The 19,873-nt window shown below is 34.6% G+C and overlaps 3 protein-coding genes across 3 annotated transcripts; 1 reads left to right on the top strand and 2 right to left on the bottom strand.

Annotated features, from left to right (window-relative positions):
- Window positions 1–226: 226 nt before the first annotated feature.
- LOC147552776 (short-chain dehydrogenase TIC 32, chloroplastic-like) lies at window positions 227–7,593 on the top strand. Its single transcript, XM_086668654.1, has 11 exons — window positions 227–380; window positions 513–579; window positions 2,100–2,104; window positions 3,165–3,274; window positions 3,414–3,645; window positions 5,653–5,732; window positions 5,859–6,012; window positions 6,114–6,192; window positions 6,831–6,915; window positions 7,262–7,308; window positions 7,420–7,593. The coding sequence occupies exons 1-11, from the start codon at window positions 262–264 to the stop codon at window positions 7,591–7,593; spliced, it is 1,152 nt and encodes a 383-aa protein (XP_086524780.1). The 5' UTR covers window positions 227–261.
- A 1,014-nt stretch (window positions 7,594–8,607) lies between these two features.
- LOC147552775 (cytochrome P450 86A8-like) lies at window positions 8,608–10,746 on the bottom strand. Its single transcript, XM_086671718.1, has one exon. The coding sequence runs from the start codon at window positions 10,405–10,407 to the stop codon at window positions 8,770–8,772; it is 1,638 nt and encodes a 545-aa protein (XP_086527844.1). The 5' UTR covers window positions 10,408–10,746; the 3' UTR covers window positions 8,608–8,769.
- Window positions 10,747–13,802: 3,056 nt separating this feature from the next.
- On the bottom strand, window positions 13,803–17,033 carry LOC147552774 (uncharacterized). The gene is made up of 2 exons (XM_086671080.1): window positions 16,430–17,033; window positions 13,803–15,448 (listed from the first exon to the last, which is right to left on the bottom strand). Exons 1-2 carry the CDS (start codon window positions 16,523–16,525, stop codon window positions 14,180–14,182), a joined length of 1,365 nt encoding a protein of 454 aa, XP_086527206.1. The 5' UTR covers window positions 16,526–17,033; the 3' UTR covers window positions 13,803–14,179.
- Window positions 17,034–19,873: the final 2,840 nt, after the last annotated feature.

Below are 19,873 nucleotides of genomic sequence, written 5' to 3'. Positions count from 1 at the left end.
GTGGAGAAGGAGGAGAAGAGGAAGAAGATTAATCAGAGGTTGCCGGCAATAGCCTTATGCAAGTGACCTTTCTCTGCCAATGAAGAGAAGAACTAGTGGTCGGGGCATCCGAGATTTTATCATCCAAAATCTTGAATGCTCTAGAACACCCTGGCAGCTTATGTAGAGTAGACTTGCACCCATCGTAGAAAAATATTGTTGAGTAACTTTTTCTCCAAATTTGTAGGTCATTTTCTTTTGACGGATTTGTTATTGGAGACAATGAAAAATACTGCAAATCAAAGTAAAATAGAAGGAAGAACTATCAACGTTTCATCTGAAGGTTATAGACTAACATATCGTGAAGGAATTCGTTTTGATCAAATCAATGATGAATCGAGGTAACTCAATCTTCATAAAAATATTGACATCGGGCTAGAAAGTTCTTATTTGATTTTATACGATCTTTGTTACAAAGATATTTCTTGACTATTGTAAGTTCCGCAAATTGTACTTGTTTCGATATGATTTAGGTACGTAGGCATGTACGCATATTTCCAAACAAAACTTGCAAATATACTACATGCTAACGAACACTACGCTTAAAGGTATTCTCTAACTACTATTCATCTTATAAACTCCCAAGTATATCTAGGTCCAAGCCCATTGTACGGGTGGTTAAGTTGGGGACATAGTTAAACCATAGTTGGCCCATTTGTGCGGGTCCATATGGTCTATGGGTGCTGATAATTTTTAGTTCCCACAATGATGTAAATCATGTAATATTGACTTGAATCGGATTTTAAGTATCCTTATTGGTTTTTTATGTTTTTAACCGATCAGGTGGATGGGGGCGCAAATAACAGCTAATTCACTTCATCTTGGTTCAACTTTGACTGATATATGGATGAAATACAGTCTACTCAAACTCAAATTACTTACCCATATTATTATATATTTTTCTTAGACATAGAGAGTTTATATGTTAGCCTGAAAATATTACCGGAGTATGCCCGAGTACTGACGTGGCATGACCATTTTCTACTTCCACTGTGCCACATTATCACACTGGCCATATTCGTGCAAGATTTTTGGGCTAAGTATCATTTTTCATTACGTATAAACTCCTATATATATAGAGGTAAAACTTTTGTTGATTTATTTTGGAGCAGTATTTGCTACGACACTTGGAAATTCCTGCTGAAAAATGTTCCACAGGTTAGTGTGTGTCTATATATATAAATTGGGTAGTTTTGTAATTTTACCATGTGCCGATTATGTGAGTGGTAAAACTGTTAACTATGATACGTATATCAGTATATATAATAAATGTTGATGTATTAATTTGTGATTGATATTTGCTATTATGTTTTGATGATCTTGGCCACAGGGTGCAGCAACAACATGTCTAGTAGCATTACATCCGCACGTCAAAGGTGTAAACAGTGAGTATTTTATGGACAACAACATTTCAAAAAACAAACTCACAAGCTAAAGATGTTGAATTAGCCAAGAAACTATGGGATTTCAGCACGATTCTAATCCAAAATTCATCATCAGACTTGGTGTGCATCACTCTCAGACTCAATATGTCAGGACAACTCAGACACATGAATTTGGGAGACGCAACCCAGTCAATTAAAATTCATAGGCGTGACCCTATGTGACACGATCATAAACAAATACTTTGATTAAATCACGAATAAAATAAAATATGGTGAGACATATCTCTCGTGTACATCACATGTACCCTTGCATTTTTTTAAGACATCAATCAAATGTAAAACCATGTGTGCTTGAAAAACATTTCATTAGATACCATTAATCAGTAATGTAGGACATATATTTGCAAAAACATTGCGAATGTGATTCCAAATCATGAACAATATAGTCAATTTCTAGAATTATAGTATTAACAAGTAAAATAAAAGAAAATGGGCAAACTAGGCAGAGAAATTTGTGTTTTCTTAAATGTGCAAACAAAAATGATTTTTTGCAGATACCTATCTCTATAAGGAGAATCTCAATCGGATTATGTGACCAAACTCTTAGTTTAAAGAGAAAATAACTCTTTTCTTCTATCCAGTTTTTGGTTCTGACGTGATTTTCTATTAATACAGAGAAGGTAATCAGTGAAAATATACTAGAGATGGTAAGAGCACATCATTGTCGAAAGTCTTGTTGATAAATTTAAATAACGTTTTGTTAATAGTACTTCCAATTGAAATTATTCCAATCTGCATTACGAGACGATGGAGATCAGTTTCCCAAATGTAGATGACTTTCTTAACCTACACGAGCTAATGAGTACGACCACGTCCTTTTTTCTTCAATCGCTCCACCGTATCCCAAATGGAATCACAATCGAGTGATAAACACACATAGTTTCCAAATGATTATTTTCAAATTGCAAAATTAATCAAATTTTTCAAGGAAAAAAATCTAAATCCAAAGCAAACCTCTTCACGATATTTGTCCATTCTTTGTTGATATTTTACATAGACGTGAAATACTTTATCTAAAAAATAATGAAAATGATAAGAACGACATTATTGTATACGATGGTAAGATAGAAACTTTTTCATTTTGTTTTACTGAGAAAACTGAAATCTTAGGGGATGTTCCAATTTTGACTGATTTGTTAAAAGAAAATAATTTATGACTTAACATTTTTTTTTTTTTTGATGAAAGTTGACTTAACATTTGACATCTACAACAATATCTTCCCATTTAAAATTTTAACAAATGATTTCCACAATCCCAAAAATAAATTCTTTTTATTTTTAACAATTAAATAGCAAATCTCACTGATTCTAATGTACATATATAATTATATTAACTTTTTTTCCACTTTTAACAAAGGAATATATAAAATAAAAATGCAATCAATTAGATTTGTTATTCAAAATAGAAATAACTACTGGCTAAATCTTATCAAACATTTAGTATTTGTTAAAAAAATACTAGTATGTAAATAGTAAACTAGTACCATGAGCTTAATCTTGTCTGAGTCATTAATTATTTCTGGAAGTTCAAAGAAGCAAACCCAATATCAATTCTTTCTAATAGATTTTCTAATTCCATCAAATCTATAATATTGACAATTAGCAAAATAATTGAGTTTCGTCTGTGCAATTTATTTTCATAGAGAAGAAGAACAACAACAACAACTTTGAGAGAAATAGAGAGATGTGGCTGTTTAAGAGAAATGGACCATCTGGGTTTTCATCAAGTAATACAGCTGAAGATGTAACTCAAGGAATCGATGGAACTGGTCTTACTGCAATTGTAACTGGTATATTATTACAAATTGTCCTTCCCCCTGAAGAGTTCAGGGTTCGAATCTTACTGTTTCTTTTTTTAAGTTGGACCTATTCATTTTTAATAAAAAGTTCGAGTTTTTCTTTCGAATTGGGTTTGAAATCATTATATAGGTGCATCAAGAGGAATTGGTAGAGAGGCGGTTCGTGTTCTTGCTTTACGTGGAGTCCATGTATTCATGGCTGTGAGAAACACAATCACCACCGCAGCAATAAAAGAAGAGATAATCAAGCAAATTCCTTCTGCTAAAGTTGATGTGATGGAGTTAGATCTGAGTTCAATGGCTTCAGTCAGAAAATTTGCATCTGACTTCATTTCCTTGGGTGTCCCTCTCAATATTCTTATGTAAGTAAAAAAACTGAAATCTCAACAAAAAAAAAAGTGAAAATATTTTCTTTTAAAACAATTTCAGGGTTCAAGATATACTTGCCCTCCATCTCTGCCATGGCCTACAATACAAAACAATTTCAGGGTGCAAAATCTGTATGTGATTATTAGGTCGTGTTTGATTAAGAAGCAAATATAAAAAAATCATAAAATATAGAAACATTAAGGTGAATGTTCCCTTTCAACTTTAATAGATAAACAATGAAACATGTCCTAGACTGTTTGAACCTCGGAAAGGAACTCAAGAACAAACGTTAGAAAAATGAATCTATTATAATAAAACAGAGCAGTCGATTATCAGAGGGATAAGTCTGACCGTTCATTTTTATTGAGCGTTTGACAAAAATCACATCTTACGGCTGACATAAAATCCTCTTCATGTAGATTGACTCAAAATAAAAGGGTATTAGTGCAAATTGGCCAAAATTGATTAGAATATCTCTACAATAACTACTACTCAAGTATGTCTCTCCCGATTTTTTTTCTCCCAATATCTCTTCCTTATTTCTCTCTCTATTTCTTCTCCGTTATCTTCTTTATTTTCTTTGCAAAATCTACATAATCTTTATTACTCATTCGGTTCTCTTTTATCAATCTCCAAAGTATCTTTTTAAGAGTTTTAATTTAAATGTGAATAAGAATTAAATGTCTTCTCCAGCGTTAGTCAAGAAGGATCTGTCGCGTTCGTAGAGACGCGACGGAAACCTAGTCAAATAAAATTGAAACATATAAGTTACATACGACATAAATTGGGCGTCAATAAAATGAACAATATGTTATCACAGTAAGTCTCAAAATCGAAGAAAATTGGGTGATCACGTAAATAAAATGATTTCACCAATAAGGCAAGGAAGGGTCTATAGCTGCCCACAAATTCTGCTATAGGCCCACCCCTCTCTTCATACTCCCTGTGGGCCTCAGACTAGGTCTGTAAACGGTAGTTTATCGGATCGGATATAGGCATATCTCAATCCAATAAGCTATCCGATATATGATAATTATCTGACGGATATTATAAATCAATATCTGAATCCGATAATGTTAACAGATATCGCATAATATTCGATATCCGAAACTTTAACAAAATCTTATAAAAAAAATTTAATTTTTAACTATTAGATCTAAATAATAAATCTCAACCATACATTTTATATATTATTATGAATAAATTTAATTTTTTTTTTTTTATATTTCTTATCAGATACGGATTAATGTATCCATATCCGAATCCGATAAGCATATATCCGATAAGGAATATCCGAATCCGTATCCGATATCCGAGATTTCAGATATTTTGACATTCGAATACGGATGTCGAATATTCGGATGTCCATTGACGCTCAGACTGGTGTCTAGGTTGCTTAAACCATCACCTATTAAGCTTCTGGACTGTCCTGTCTGAGAGGCTCTACTAAAAGAGGCGGGCCTATGACAAATTTTGGGGGACCCTCCCAGAAGATAACCAATTAGTTTGAAGAACAATAACTACAATCAAATTGGATCTGAAGAATCCTAGATGGAAATTGAATGACTCTTTGTCTCATGATAATTTTGACAGTCCCCCTAAAAAGGTCCTTGCCTTCTATGTGAAGGACATAAAAAAGAGAAATTTTGTTTATCCCTCTATTGTTGGTCGTTCCTCTAGCCCTCCGCTGATGTGGCGACATATCACTTGAGTGTGGAGCAATTGGAGGGAGAATGGTGAGAAAGTATATTCCAATGATATGTGGCCACATTACCTTGAGGGCTGGGGAGGGACCAAAATTGAGGAATGGATAGAATTTTTGAAAAAAGAATGAAAATAACCTGATATCAACCAACTAATAATTCTCTATATGCTGTTGTAGCCTATTCAGTTTATATTTTCTCGTCTAATAAACTAGTTTTTATAAACTAGTTTTCACCTAATAAATTGTTGATTCTGTGGCTGATCCATCACGAATGTGATTCCATCTTCTTTGACAGTAATAATGCAGGAATCATGGGGCCCTCCTTCAAACGTTCTCCAGATGATATAGAACTAGTTTTTGCCACAAATCATCTTGGTAATATTATTAACCTAATTTATATAATTAAGTTATGTCATTACTCATGACAAGCCTCGTAAGATTTCTCCGCAGAACCTGCATGGTTTTCTTGTTTCCTAACGTTTTTCGTTTGTGTATGTGCAGGTCATTTTCTTTTGACAGAACTATTATTGGAGACAATGAAAACTAGCGCGTTACAAAGTAATACCGAAGGAAGAATTATCAATGTTTCATCAGTAGCTTCCCAATACGGCAAACGTGAAGGAATTCGCTTCACTACGATGAATGAAGAATCAAAGTAAATTTCATGATCACACAAATTCATTATTCTACGAACCCTATAACAAAGTTCTCACTTTCTTGTGATTTTTGAAGATATGTTTTCTCAATTGTTTTTAGGTATGTCGGGACAGAAGCTTATATTCAATCAAAACTTGCAAATGTACTCCATGCTAATGAGCTAGCAAGACGCCTAAAGGTACTTCATAGAAACTAGGAATTCCAATATTAAATCGTTCATTCTTTTTTTTCACGTTACAGAAGAAGCCCCATTGTGATGCTTCGTGCTCAAAACTAGACACTAAATGATGCCTGCTGTCTCATAGATCGAGAACCGAAATCCAGTAGAATCTCCTTTGTAAACCAGACTAGACACACTTGCGACAAACACGAATGTTTCACAGCACGATATGATGTGATAGTCCAACTTCATAGCAGATCATGTAGGATTTGGGCTACAAGGGATTGTCCTACTTAGTTCGTGACAAACCCCCTTTTTTTTTGAGAAATCGACTACGATCTACGTTAGTCGTTACAAGGCATTGATACATCATGAATATGTGACAAGCCCTTTTTTATAGGCTCACTCCGGAACAAAACCAGACATCAATTGCGGTAGGTCTCTAGAGGAGAATTTGAGAACGATGTTGTGTCTGGATCGACTGGGCTTGGGCCGTGACATGGGTTTTGTTAAGTACTGAGTTTTTTTCTTGCTTAAGTGGTTTGCCGTAATCAAGCTTAGAGCTTCCATTATAGGTGTCGAAAAGTAGAGTTTATGCTTTGAATAATTGGATTAGTTTTGTATTTAGCTTCTTGTTTCTTCTTTATGTTTAACAGGAAAATGGGGTGCCAATAATAGTTAATTCACTTAACCCTGGAGTCATTTTAACTGATATTTGGCAGCACTACCGTATTCTCAATAGTAAGTCATTTTATTATAACTCATATAATGTTTCTTAAGAAAATCATACTTCCCAACTACTCTAACAGTGTGTCTTATTTTCACGCCCAAGACGAGAAAGAGAAAACCACCTCATACATTGTTAACAACCCTTATAAGATTAGGGCAACAAGAAATAAATGGGTCAACTAGATATGGTTTTTTCTGATTCTTCTTGGGATTATTTTTCGATTAACCAAACAAACGATGTTTACATGTTTTCGACAACTTAGATACAAAACCTTCATTTAAGTACTAAACACTAGAATAGTTTATTTTCTTATATAATATAATAATAAGAGTACATGTATTTGGTTGTTTTGTGTAGTCTTTGCTTCGACATTAGGAAAATTGCTGCTAAAAAGTGTTGAACAGGTTAGTATATACTCCTGGTATTAGTGGTGTACTAATTAAGAAACCACACATTTGATATGGCGATCAATTCAATTTCTTTTTTCTCGTGTTTTTCATTTGTTTTGGTTGTAGGGAGCATCGACCACATGCTATTTAGCTTTGCATCCGAATGTCAAAGGCGTAAGTGGCGAGTATTTCGCTAACAACAATATCTCAAAGAGAAACTCACAGTCTACAGATGTGGAACTAGCCAAGAAACTATGGGATTTCAGCACGAATTTGATCAAAATTCATCACCAAAGTTGATAAAGTGAGCTTCAGATTATAATGAAGAACTATTTGTTGTCTTAATTTGTGGTGCTCAGACCTTTTGGATGATATCGAGACATTTTAAAATTTGCTACTCCCCGTTTTCTAATAGCCTTACAATGCTTAGAAGTCTTGGAACTTGATTTGTAGTTGCAAATTCAATCTGATGAAATTCTCAGACCTTTTGGATGGGCTTCTGGAACCCTATTCCGAAATAAATAAATAAAAATGTGACCATTGGTTCGATTTGTGCAGTGGAATCATAGACAATATCAGTAAATTTTGGGAGTCAGGTGGTGGTGTCAAATAAGAGAAGAAAGGGAGAAAATAGAAAGAGAAATCAGATATCAATTAACTGTAGAAGTACAATATGGAATTGTAGGCCACGAACCTCTGTGGGCTACAGAGGCAATAGGTCACACCGCTCGTGTGCCACAAGGTTTGTAGGCCACGAACCTCTTTGGGTTATGGAGGCAATAGGTCACACCGCTCGTGTGCCGTAAGGTTTGTAGGCCTCAAAACATGTCAAAGTTTGCACTCTGCCGAGTCTGTAGGTTAGAAACCATGTGTCGACTTAACGCAGACAATGAGTCTATAAACTGCCAAGCCCTTCTCTGTTGTACGTACATAAAAAAAACTTTTAACTCGTCTGAAAATGGCTCTGACTAAAGTTTGACACATGGTCTTTACATTGTCAGTCACAGCTTTAGCTACACAAGTCGAATGTTTACAAGACTAACCATGACGTGGATGAAATCGACTTGTAGCTAACTTATCTATCTTTCCAGTAACTTATACGATTGTTACGCCTACAAATGAAGTAAAAAGACATTTTCTACATTTCAAAACTCTGACTTTCGAAGTTTTAAATTTATTGTTGACAAATATGTATGGGTCCCCACTTTAAATGTGTGATCCTGTGGTGTTGGACAAGACACTTATTTTGTATGCACACCAAAATAAGTAAACTATCATAATTTAAGTCACCCAACTCTCATCAACCCTGCCAAATGATTCATAAAGCATACATATTTCATATTAGGGTAGTTAAATACATTTAATTATGTAAATATTCTTTTCTTTTTGTTTTCAATTTTATCATTGTAATTTCAACAACATCCTTGGTCTATTTTGATCTTTCTCAAAAACCCTTGACTTTAGCTTCATCGACAACTAACATCCATTGTTACTAACGTGGTTACAATTACCGTTACATTTGGCTAGCATTTGACGGCTCTTCTCGTCCTCCTTGATGACAGATCCAACTACAACCGAGAGATCTCGAGGGTGTACGTTGACTTTTAGTCCATATTTCATGAACAAAGTCAACGACATTTTTTGTTCCACTGTATGCCCTTCTGCTATAGTGAGCCGATGGCGTAATAAAACTGTGGCAGCTATAGATTTCATCTGCAGGTAAGCTAGATCTTTACCTAAACAAATCCTTGGGCCAGCATTGAAAGATACAAATCTGAATTGATCCTGTGGTTTAAATTGCTTCTCATCTTTAGATAACCATCTCTCAGGCTTAAATTCTAAACAATCATCTCCCCACGTGAACGGCATCCTACCCGTTGAATATATCGAATAAGTGATTGATGATCCAGCGGGTACAAATGTGCCATCTGGCAAAACATCATCGACGACTACGTGCTTTGAGTCTTCCGGAACCGATGGATATAGACGAAGAGTCTCTGACAATGCAGCTTTCAGATAGATCAGACGGTCGACTTCTTCAAACATCAACGGTTCATCTAACCATTTTGCTGTATCGTCACTGCCACGTGTCTCGATCAGAACGGTACAAATCTCACGTAAGATCTTCTCTTCAACTTTAGGGTTCTGGATCACCAACCAAAAAAACCAACTCAGAGCAACTGATGACGTATCACGTCCAGCTAGGATGAAATTTAGTGCCACCTGTTGTAGAAAAGAATCTGTGTAGGATTCATTCTTCTTTATAAACCTAGATAACAAGTCATCATGGTGTTGGGTCCCACTTTTTTGATGACTCAACAATTCGAGCTTACGTGTCTTGATGACGTTGGATAAATACTCATCTACGTGTTCAAGGCTTTGGCTCAAGCTAACTTCCATACCAAGCCGAAGCCATTTCTTGAATTTCCATACAATCTCAGGCAAGATAAAACGTTGTAAAGTGGCTTCAGTGGCTTGATCAAAAGCCAAAGCAAAGCCGTTTTCAGGAGCCAATAAAGTCTGTGGGTCTCTTCCAAAGGTGAGCCCACAAATATTATCAAAAGTGAGCCTCAACAAAACATCTTGAAGGTCAATGGGATTGGTTTCGAGCTGAGCCGTTTTGAGTATCGGGCAAAATCTGAATTTGATACTTTGATTCAGCCACCGAGCCATCGCTTGTCGCAGCGTCCGAGTCGTGAATTCCAAAGCAGCCGTTTTCCTCTGAAAAAGCCATGTATCACCGTCCGAATTGAAGATACCTTCACCAAGTAAATCATGAAATACCGATTGCCACGTAGGACCCTTAGGGTAATTCTCAAACCTAGACTTCAAAATATGTTCAATATTTTTAGGATCGCATGTGACAGTAACAAGACCTTGTTTTCGTGCTAGAAAAGGTATAGCACAGATAATTGTCTGATACGTACCACCACATAGTCGAAGATTATCGGTAATCCATTCATGCATTCTATCGTGATTAACGATCAAACCAGGTAAACTACCCACTATTGGCCATACACGTGGACCCTTTAAAGATCGTTTGATGAAATTGAACCAAATGAAATAAGCTCCGATAGCTGTGGAGAATATAATGAAAAATGTAGATGTTACCATTTCGCTTGATACTTCGATAGAAATTAGTCTTGGGGGAAGGTCAATTGATGTCCTTCTAAATTTTGAAATAGAGATTGATTTGCAAAATTAAAGACCCTAAGATGTTTATCAAGAAAACAAAAGAAAACCCATGTCAAAAAAACCCCTTCAAAGACTAGAAGTTGGTATGGGTGTGAAGAGAGAGAGAGAGAGAGAGAGAGAGAGAGAGAGAGAGAGAGAGAGAGAGAGAGAGAGAGAGAGAGAGGGGGTTGTGAGATATAGATAGTGGTCATATAATAGTGATGAATGGATTTATATAGAGTGACAATGAGAAAGAAAGTAATTAATTAATACTTCTTGGACTTCACTATCTCTAAGGACTCTCTCTCTATATATATATATCAAATTTTTTATGTGCCACCACCACCATTAAATGTAAATGAAGAGATGGTTGTTGGGAATTTGACAGGAAAATATCACACTAGTAGTAGTAGTAGTAGTAGTAGTACCATTAAAAAAAATGAAACTCAAAGTGACAAGTTTTCTGATTAAAGAATGATAGATATGGAGTTTAGCTACATAGTATTTTTGTGAGTTAGTACTCTTTCTTTTTCTCTTTTCTAGGACAAAAAGGGTAACCTAATTTGACAGAGAAATAAATGAGTGGGAGAACCTTCTACCTTGAAACTTTAGCATTCAATTAATTGAATGGGTAATCAATAGAGGTAGTAAATGAGATTAGTTGAGAATATAAGAAAGTAATTAGAGAGAGAGAGATAAGATGAGTGATGACTGATGAGTCAGTCACCGCCCCTTCTCTACCTCAACTATAAAGAGATTTCATTAATTAACTAAAAATATGAGTAGTATATTAAGTAGTAGTAGGATCTTATACACTATCTACGAAAGATTTATTAGGTTTTATATTCATTGATGTACAATATTTATAAGATTACAAGAATAATAAGTTAATAACCATCACAAAAGAACATTTAAAGGATATATAGTTATATACGTATTAAATAGGAGTACAATATAAATACTCAGTTAGGACTCTTCAAGTCCTCGGTTGCAAGGTGTGTAGGGCTGGTTGGAATCTAGTGTCCATGTCAAGTTTATTTGATATGCCGTCAGTGATTTGCCTTACAAATATGGTCCAAAATGGTTCCACAGGGGGAATTTTACTTACAATGTCAACAGTTTATCTTGTTCAAATATAATACAGTATTTAACTTTTAATTGGGTTTTAGGCTTGTTTTTGTTAAATTTGGCAGTATCGTGCTTATCGTATCTTTGATGTATCAACGTGGGTTTTAGGCTTGTTTTTGTTAAATTTGGCAGTATCGTGCTTATCATATCTTTGATGTATCAACGTCATTGTAATGACTAACGTACATCGTAGTCAATTTTCAAAAATAAAAAATAAAATGACTACCAAGGAAATAGAAAATGACTACCAAGGAATTTTTCTTTTCTCTTGTTGGAGATGATGCCCTTAACTCTTACCTGATTTTAAGTACAAATATTGTGACCAATGACTTTGGCTTGATGGAGAAAGGGAGATGAGGGAGATAGAATCACATCACATGGTCTATCATGAGATTTGTCTATGTCTTTAACATATTGTTATGTCATAAACTCTCTTAACCATCTACCTTAGAAGTTGTGTTTACTCCATGTGTGAACAGATTTCATTTATTTTGATACCAAGCAACCCGACAACAACCAACTCGTTTCATTAGAAATAAATTGGGAACTAGAAATTCTTCGTTAAATTGGGTCCCCGCCATGATCCACTTTTACGGTTATTCAATGTGGATAGGGCAAGGAATGGAATGACAACCTTCTCCTTGAACTTTCTCTTTCGGAGACTTTTTTCTTTCTAATACGTCAATTACTAAATTACATAGTAGTGTGTCACTTTTCTAAACTAGATACCATTTTATGGTTGATGAAATGTCATCCAACTGTAGCTCTAACTTCGTGAACGAAAAAAGTATTTTTTTTCTTTATATATATTTTATTGTTTTTGTTTTCCAAACTCACATTAAGACTAAATTTTAATTTTATTTGTGTCATTCATTTGTGATATACAGTATAATTTTTCTTTCTAATAAAATTGTTCTTATAACAAATGTTCTTTGCAAACTTATTATTGTGTTGAAAAATTGAGTCAGCGGCTGACTCAGATATCTGCTTGTCAGCCCCCAGTAGCTAGATTTGTTCACCCACTTGTGTTGTAAATGGTAGATGAGCAAAACCACCTATTAGTTGATCATCAAATGGTTGTAATTTAAGGGAGGTTCTCTCACCTACTTTGCAAGTAGGTAAACCAACTTGCGCATGCCAATAAGAATAATGAAGTAAACCTTCTTTACACTTCATATACACCTACTATGTGTGGTGCTTAGACAAATCTCAACCAAACTAATTTATAGAAGCACAAAGGGATGAATTGCAATAGAAAGTTGTCGACAATAAGGAGGCTGAGACCGGAGTGAATCCAAACAACATTTGGAGGAAAAATAAGAACTTTAATTGGTGTTTGTTTTTCTAATCGCTGACCAGATTTCGAGTCTTATATCTTAAAAAGAAACGCATTTCATTATGTTTGATTCAAACAAAGATTAAAGTCAATATGAGATTATATATTTAGAAACATTAGACATCACAAGAAGTTCATCTTTCAGGAATCACTAACTTCTTTGCAAGGCCTGTCCAACAGCCAGCAAAACCTCACTCTAGATCACCAAAGTAGTTAGCCCCCAAGGAGCACTGGTTCCCAAACCGACTCTAGTCAGCTTACCCTTAGATTCTAGTCGGGCCAAAACGTACAATTTTTTTTATATATGAGCTAGATTGAACATATTGGGGTTGCGAAGCGGCTTTGCCCCTTTTCAGTAGGGGAGCGAAGCTAAGGTATAACAATAACTATTTCGCTATTAAAAACTCTCAGTGAAGAATACGAAATGTTATTTTTTTTTTCTAAAACGAAGTGTTTTATATGACCACGACAATGCATTTTTTGTGTTAAAATTGCAAACCAAATTCGAGTTTCTCATACCATATACAACAAGCATATATCTAATTTGATGCTTAAATTTTAATTAGCTCGTTTTTTTATTGAAGAAACATGATGTTGGTTGCGGTTCGAAATTTTAGTATCGAAGTGAATAAGATTGTTTGGAAGATAAATCTTTGGAAGAGAAAATTTTAGTGCGTTGGTACGTCGGAAAACAGGATGATTGACATAGGCAAAGTATTTCAACACATTTTACCACATTAGTTTGCATCGAAATTTCTGAAAAATAAAAGAATTCTATTGGTATGAGTGATTATCGCCCTAATTAACTTGCTAAAGACCTTACAAATGCACAGTTTCTCCATATAAAGCGAAGACAAAAAGTCACAAGAACTTTAAGAACTACAGTAAATATCTGTCTCACCATGTGAATGAAAAAGTTCATCATGTGAAGAGTATATTACATACTTATAAAGAAACTACATTTTCTTTTCCTATCAAAGTTAGAAACTTTAGAACAGAGATTTTAGTTCACTAACAAAATATTTATATACCTTCTGAATTTTTTTTAGTTTCGGAAAGTACTCCCTTAAACTGGTGCAAGTTTACTCGCTTCTGTCCCAAACTTGATTGAGAATTCTCCTAGTATTCAGTGAATCTGTTCAGTTTCGATATGTATTTCCATCTTGTTCGATGATCGTTATGGATTCTTTGAAGCCATAGCCTGTATTTGTGTCGATGACCACATAATTGTCACGATATAGAGAGTCATTAGCTAATACCTGGTTGTATCATAGGAAAGAAGGTCCAGTTAGTGTGAGGTCCAGTCTCCTTCGCCACGATATTCTCTTTCGACCACCAGTCTGAGTTCATGGCAGACTTATCATCGTTTCCTTCATCTGTGTTGTCGAATTTGAATTCTTTAACCGACCCAACACTAGTTAGACAAGAAGGTTGTTCACTGTATTTCTGTTCTTTTTCATTAGCAGAAGATTTCTCTAGTAACTCACTCGAAGTTTCGTCGTTGTTCTTAATTTGATCGAGACTTTCATCGCTTTCAAATGAGTTAGTGTTGGGGCTTGCTGCCATTGTAGATTCTGGTGTTGCTTCAACTGGTGCTACTGGTTCTTTTTCTTCGCAAGTTGCAATATCTCCGGCGTTTAACTCGAACGAGACTCTTTGGTTTATAATCATATCGATGATTTCAGATCCATTGTCTGAGTTTCCAAGTGATGCAACCTCTGAAATTTGACTTTCCAAAAGAACATTATCCGCGTAGTTGTGCCCCGCAGGATCTGGTGTCAGAGAGCCGGAGCTCTGCCGTGTAGCCCACTTAGAGGTAGAGAAATCATTTATATTCCAAATCTTCGGAACATCCCTAGTTTGGAAATCAAGAAAAGGGTGACCGCTAGAATTGAACTCGTAGTCGGGGAAAGGTGAGGATGTACCAGATCTAACTGAGCTAGGTGAGATGAGATGGCCCACTGGGCTTCCTGGATAGAGCTGATATGACTGAAACTCATAGTGAGATTGTGGGAATTTCCGGTAAGTTTCATTTCTGTGATTGAGGTCTAGTGATGAGCTAAGAAGTTGAGCAAACGGTACTTCTGGAGATGAAGGTGTTGTTAGATGAACAGGTTCGGCTGGAGGGGTAAACGGAGCGGTAGATGGTTCAGTAGTAAATGTCGAGAAAACAGGTGGTGAGACTAACTGGGTTTCATGTGCGTAAGGCCCGATAGCAAAAATCGGATTTGGACCGGGAGAGTGGAGATTGGCCGTGAAAGAGGCAAAAGAAAGTAATCCAGCCGGGGATTGGGTTGAAGAGTTGGGGTCAGATTGAAGGAAAGAAGCAGGAGAAGATGGAGGTGCAATAAAAGGTAGTACTATACTCGGTGGATGTGATGGAATATCGGTGGCTGGGACAGAAGAAGTAACGGGCCTTATAGGTTCAGGAGCAAGAATGGCATGTCCGATTCGTTTGGCATTTCTGTGAGATCCAAAACACCAATATCCACTCCAACAACTTCCCCATCTTCTTTTCTGAAATTTTCATAATCATATATCAGATAAATTTAAGATAGACAAGAACTCAAACTATTTAAACAAGTCATATTTTTCTGTAAGATATGGGGAATTCAGACCTAACAAGGAATGGAACACAAACAAAATCAAGAAACCAAACTCCCAACTGGTAAATTAACCGATAGTGAGTGAATATGAAAAGGATCAATCCTGCGAGTTTTAATGTCTAGAATATTCGAGTAATTCAATTCATGGACCATGGTTAACTCTTGATATTAAAGAACTCGATGTTCCAGAGAGACATGGTTATTAATTCTTACGAGGAAATCATAACATCAAGGGCACCAAATATTAGTCCAAACTCCTAAAACATGAAGTTTCGTGAATGTATCGTTTTTTTTTATTTTGATGAAAATGTGGTTCGTCATAACGATTGTAAGGCCTAAGGGATTTCTTTCCAGATCCAAATATACACTTTCAATATACTAATTCTTATCAAGAAATCAAATCCATGTTTACCCACAATTCACATGAAAAAAGTCTATATTGGAAAAGAAGAATCACACAATTAACTATTACTTACTTTTTTCCAAACACAAAATTGGAAACTTTTCATTGCATTCATAAGATTTCACTTTAGAAAAATCCACATCTAAGGGGTTATTAGGTGGTCCATACATGAGTAGTACTCAAAAAAGGGGTTTCATCTCTCTCTCTCTCTCTCTACTCTCTTTCATAAATTCCGTTAACAACTACAGAAGGAACAGTTAAATCTAGCACAAAACAGAATTATATACAGTAGATCAGTATAAAGTCAACTCCTACTAATATCAAAGATCTAAATCAAGAAATTTTCCTAAATCATTTTAGATCTCAAATTATAGAGTAAAATTTTGCCCTAATTAATGAACAAAAACATTAAATGTCAACAGATCTTGAATCCAAAATACTAAATCATTTACATGATAAACGAAATTGGATGAAAGAAGATAGGGTTACCTGAATGGTAGCTTGCTGAACTCGAGCTTCAGCTGTAACGATCGCAGTCGCAGCAGCACTTATAGTTTCCATACTACTATTATGAACACCTCTCATCTCTTTTTCTCTCTCTCTCTCTCTCTCTTGAGAAAAAGCCCTAATTTTCTCACTCTGTCTCTACCTATGAGGCTATGACTGTAAAAACTGAAATCAGAGTTTAACTCTACTGAAATCTCAACAAAATTTTTTTGATGAGAAAACAAAATCCGATCCTAAAATTCGATCTCAAGTACTAACAAATCAAATAGAGAGAGGGAGAGAGAAATTGACTAGAAGAAGACTAGAGAGGAAGGAAATGGGAAATTATAAAGGGATTTATTTATAAATACTCTCTCTTTCTCTCTCTCTCTGTAAACAAAAGGGTGACTGTCATTTTGTAATTATAACTTCTGAAAGGTCAAAGACGGCATTAACTGTACCTTGATTTCCAGATTAATTTACTAACCTCTTTCTTACGTTAATAATAAAAAGGGTCTAAATCTTACCATGATCTTTATGTACATTTACGCAACTATCCCTAATATCCATTAAGAAATGAGTATCAAAATAACCCAACTTTGATATCTAGGAGGGGGGAGTTTTAAGAACGCCCCCTTAAAAGTGTCATGAGCGTCTCCCTCAACACAAATTGGAGGGGAAATTTGTAAGGAAAGGAAGGCGCTTGTGAAACTTACCCAAGGCACCTATCAGGCTTCTTTATCTAGGGGTAGTTGTGGCTTGTGACACTTAACTAGTACGGTCATGACTTTTGGGGGCTCTAGGCGAATGTGTCGACGGGACCCCTACACTTTAAGTCGAAAAAAAATAGAAAAATTGACATTTTTTTTAATGAATTTATAGTTATTAAAATTATACATAAAATAAATACTAGTTAAACACCGCTCTTCTAGCATTATTCGATGTAAAATTACTAATCAAATTCTCATCATCAATTACATTATCTTCGTTTGGGTTATTACTCTCCGATTGTTTTTTCTTCACGGATTTATCCATAGCTTCCGTTTGTGATTTAACAAAATCTTGATCTAATTTATTTTTTCTTCTTTTTTAGAGTTGCATAAATACTTTCTTGGAGTAATAACAATCTAAAGGAAAAAAACAAAGAAAAATTAAATGAACAAAAACCTTACCTCTATGTAATTTGTGTGATAAACCCTTGTAGAGAATGAAATAGAAATTTGAGATTTAAAGTTTGAAGAAAAAATAGAAAGAGAAGAAACTAAATTATAAAAATATATATTTAACTTATTTTTGTTCTTTTATTGAAGTGTAATGAGTGGTTACTAGTTAATCAAGTTTTAATGCTACGAGTCTCTTGTATTTTCTATTAATCGTATTTCCTATTAATCAGGACTTTAATTGGTTTCACCAAACTACCGTAGGCTTATCTAAAAAATAGTGAAAGTCATGGGAGTCGAACCCTTGACCTTAAGTTCTAAAATCAATTACTTTACCAACTCCACTACCCAAACAACCTAGGTATATATTTGTACAAAACAATACATATAATAATACTATCTATATACTCTACTATCTATATACTCATGTTATATAAATTGAGGGCCCTTAAATTTGGGAGCCCTAGGCAACCGCCTGGATCGCCTAAGCCCAGGGTCGGCCCTGCACTCAACACAAATTAACTGAATCTGGACAAGAATATAACTAGGATAAGTGAATTCTTAGAAAACCTTCGTCTTGCAGCTCAAATAATAGATTTAGAAAAAAAAAACGTATCCTATTCCATCTTCGAGTATGAATTCGGTTGTCTCTTTTATCAAAAAATTTAATTAGTCTGGTAGTTTTCTGTTGTAAATTAATTTTCAAATTGATCACTTGTATATTTTGGTTTCTAAGTCAAACGCTACAAATTTTAACTTGAGATTCAGATAAAAACAACAAGACAAAAACTTTTGAATACAGAAAAACTAATATTTTGACTTCTAAAGTAACTAGTGTAGATTTGACTTGTTTTCATTGTTGTAAAAATAAAAGAATAAAATATGATGCGAGATATTCTATCTGTAAAAAGAATAGGTTAAAAGTGTCTTGAATATAAATTGATATCTAACCTCGTTACGACCCGCGAAGCCGCTTTAAGGATAATATTTTAAGACTTATATTCATGGTTGGCGAAGTAAGACCGGTCTTTCACGCCTGCCGAAACAGGGTTGATCTCTCTGGTTTGCGATGCAAGATTTATGTTTATAATGATACCCATGTATATTTTGGAATTACAAAGGAGGCGGTGAAGCATTGGGATTAGAATTTTCAGTGTGTTATGTAAACTGAAACCATAGAGATAACATTGTAAGTTGTTTTTCATTCATGGTGGAAATCATTGTGTCATTGTTCGCAGTGGAGTAAGTCTGATAAATCAAGTCACGTGAATCTCTTGTGTTCTGTGTGATTGTTTAATTTCGTTATTACTATTTTAGTTGTTAATTCATCGTCATAATAAAGACAACAAAAATTAAGAAATTAAGAACATAAACAAAAACGAGGGATTGAGCCATTGGTCCAAAAAGGGGGCCAAAATGAAAATTTCACCCAAAGTTGCTTAAAAATGAAAGGGAGGTCCAATGTGTCAGTTTGGGGGTCAAAATTACGTAAAGGGCCCTTAGAAAATAAAGTATTTACCGTTCATGCCATCGAAAATTCTCGGGAAACGATTTTTTTTCTGAAAATTATTTTATTTACTGGAAATTTGAAATTTTCGGGAAATTACAAAATTTTAAAATTTGGGCGGGAAATTATTTTATTAACTGGAAATTTTCGGGAAATTATTTTATTTACTGAAATTTTTTTTCTGTACTAGACATTTTTGCTGGGCGGGAATTTGAAATTTCGTAAAAAAATTTGAAAATTTGGGCGGGAATTTGAAATTTCGTTTGAAAATTTCAAAACTTCAAAAAAAAAATTTGTGACCGGGAAATTATTTTATTTACTGGAAATTTTTTTCTGTACTAGACACTTTTGCTGGGCGGGAATTTTAAATTTTCAAAAAAATTTCAAAATTTGTCCGGAAATTTAAAAGTTTCAAAAAATTTTGAAATTTTGGGCGGGAATTTGAAATTTCGTTTGAAAATTTCAAAACTTCGAAAAAAAAAATTTGAGACCGGGAAATTATTTTATTTACTGGAAATTTTTTTCTGTACTAGACACTTTTGCTGGGCGGGAATTTAAAATTTTCAAAAAAATTTCAAAATTTGCCCGGGAATTTAAAATTTTCAAAAAAATTTGATATTTTGGCCGGGAATTTGAAATTTCGTTTAAAAATTTGAAAATTTCGAAAAAAAAATTTCGTTTGAAAATTTCAAAAAAATTTGAAAATTGGAATTTTTTTGTGTAAGGGAAATTATTTTATTTACTGGGAAGAGATGGTTTGCTGGGCGGGAATTTGAAATT

Source organism: Eschscholzia californica, unplaced genomic scaffold (assembly GCF_041429995.1).
Source record: "Eschscholzia californica isolate CP2 unplaced genomic scaffold, dmEscCali1.0.p SCAF_3, whole genome shotgun sequence".
Classification (NCBI taxonomy): domain Eukaryota; kingdom Viridiplantae; phylum Streptophyta; class Magnoliopsida; order Ranunculales; family Papaveraceae; genus Eschscholzia; species Eschscholzia californica.
The sequence above is the reverse complement of the archived record's forward strand: the minus strand, read 5'-3'. Positions and strand labels throughout refer to the sequence as shown.

Excerpts from the sequence above, each read along its gene's own strand:
- LOC147552776 (XM_086668654.1), top strand. The coding sequence starts at position 262 with ATGAAAAATACTGCAAATCAAAGTAAAATAGAAGGAAGAACTATCAAC. Across the intron at positions 381-512 it reads CAAATCAATGATGAATCGAG|GTACGTAGGCATGTACGCAT; the intron begins GTAACTCAATCT and ends GATATGATTTAG. Across the intron at positions 6,916-7,261 it reads GCACTACCGTATTCTCAATA|TCTTTGCTTCGACATTAGGA; the intron begins GTAAGTCATTTT and ends TGTTTTGTGTAG.
- LOC147552775 (XM_086671718.1), bottom strand. The coding sequence starts at position 10,407 with ATGGTAACATCTACATTTTTCATTATATTCTCCACAGCTATCGGAGCT.
- LOC147552774 (XM_086671080.1), bottom strand. The coding sequence starts at position 16,525 with ATGAGAGGTGTTCATAATAGTAGTATGGAAACTATAAGTGCTGCTGCG. Across the intron at positions 15,449-16,429 it reads TTCAGCAAGCTACCATTCAG|AAAAGAAGATGGGGAAGTTG; the intron begins GTAACCCTATCT and ends TGAAAATTTCAG.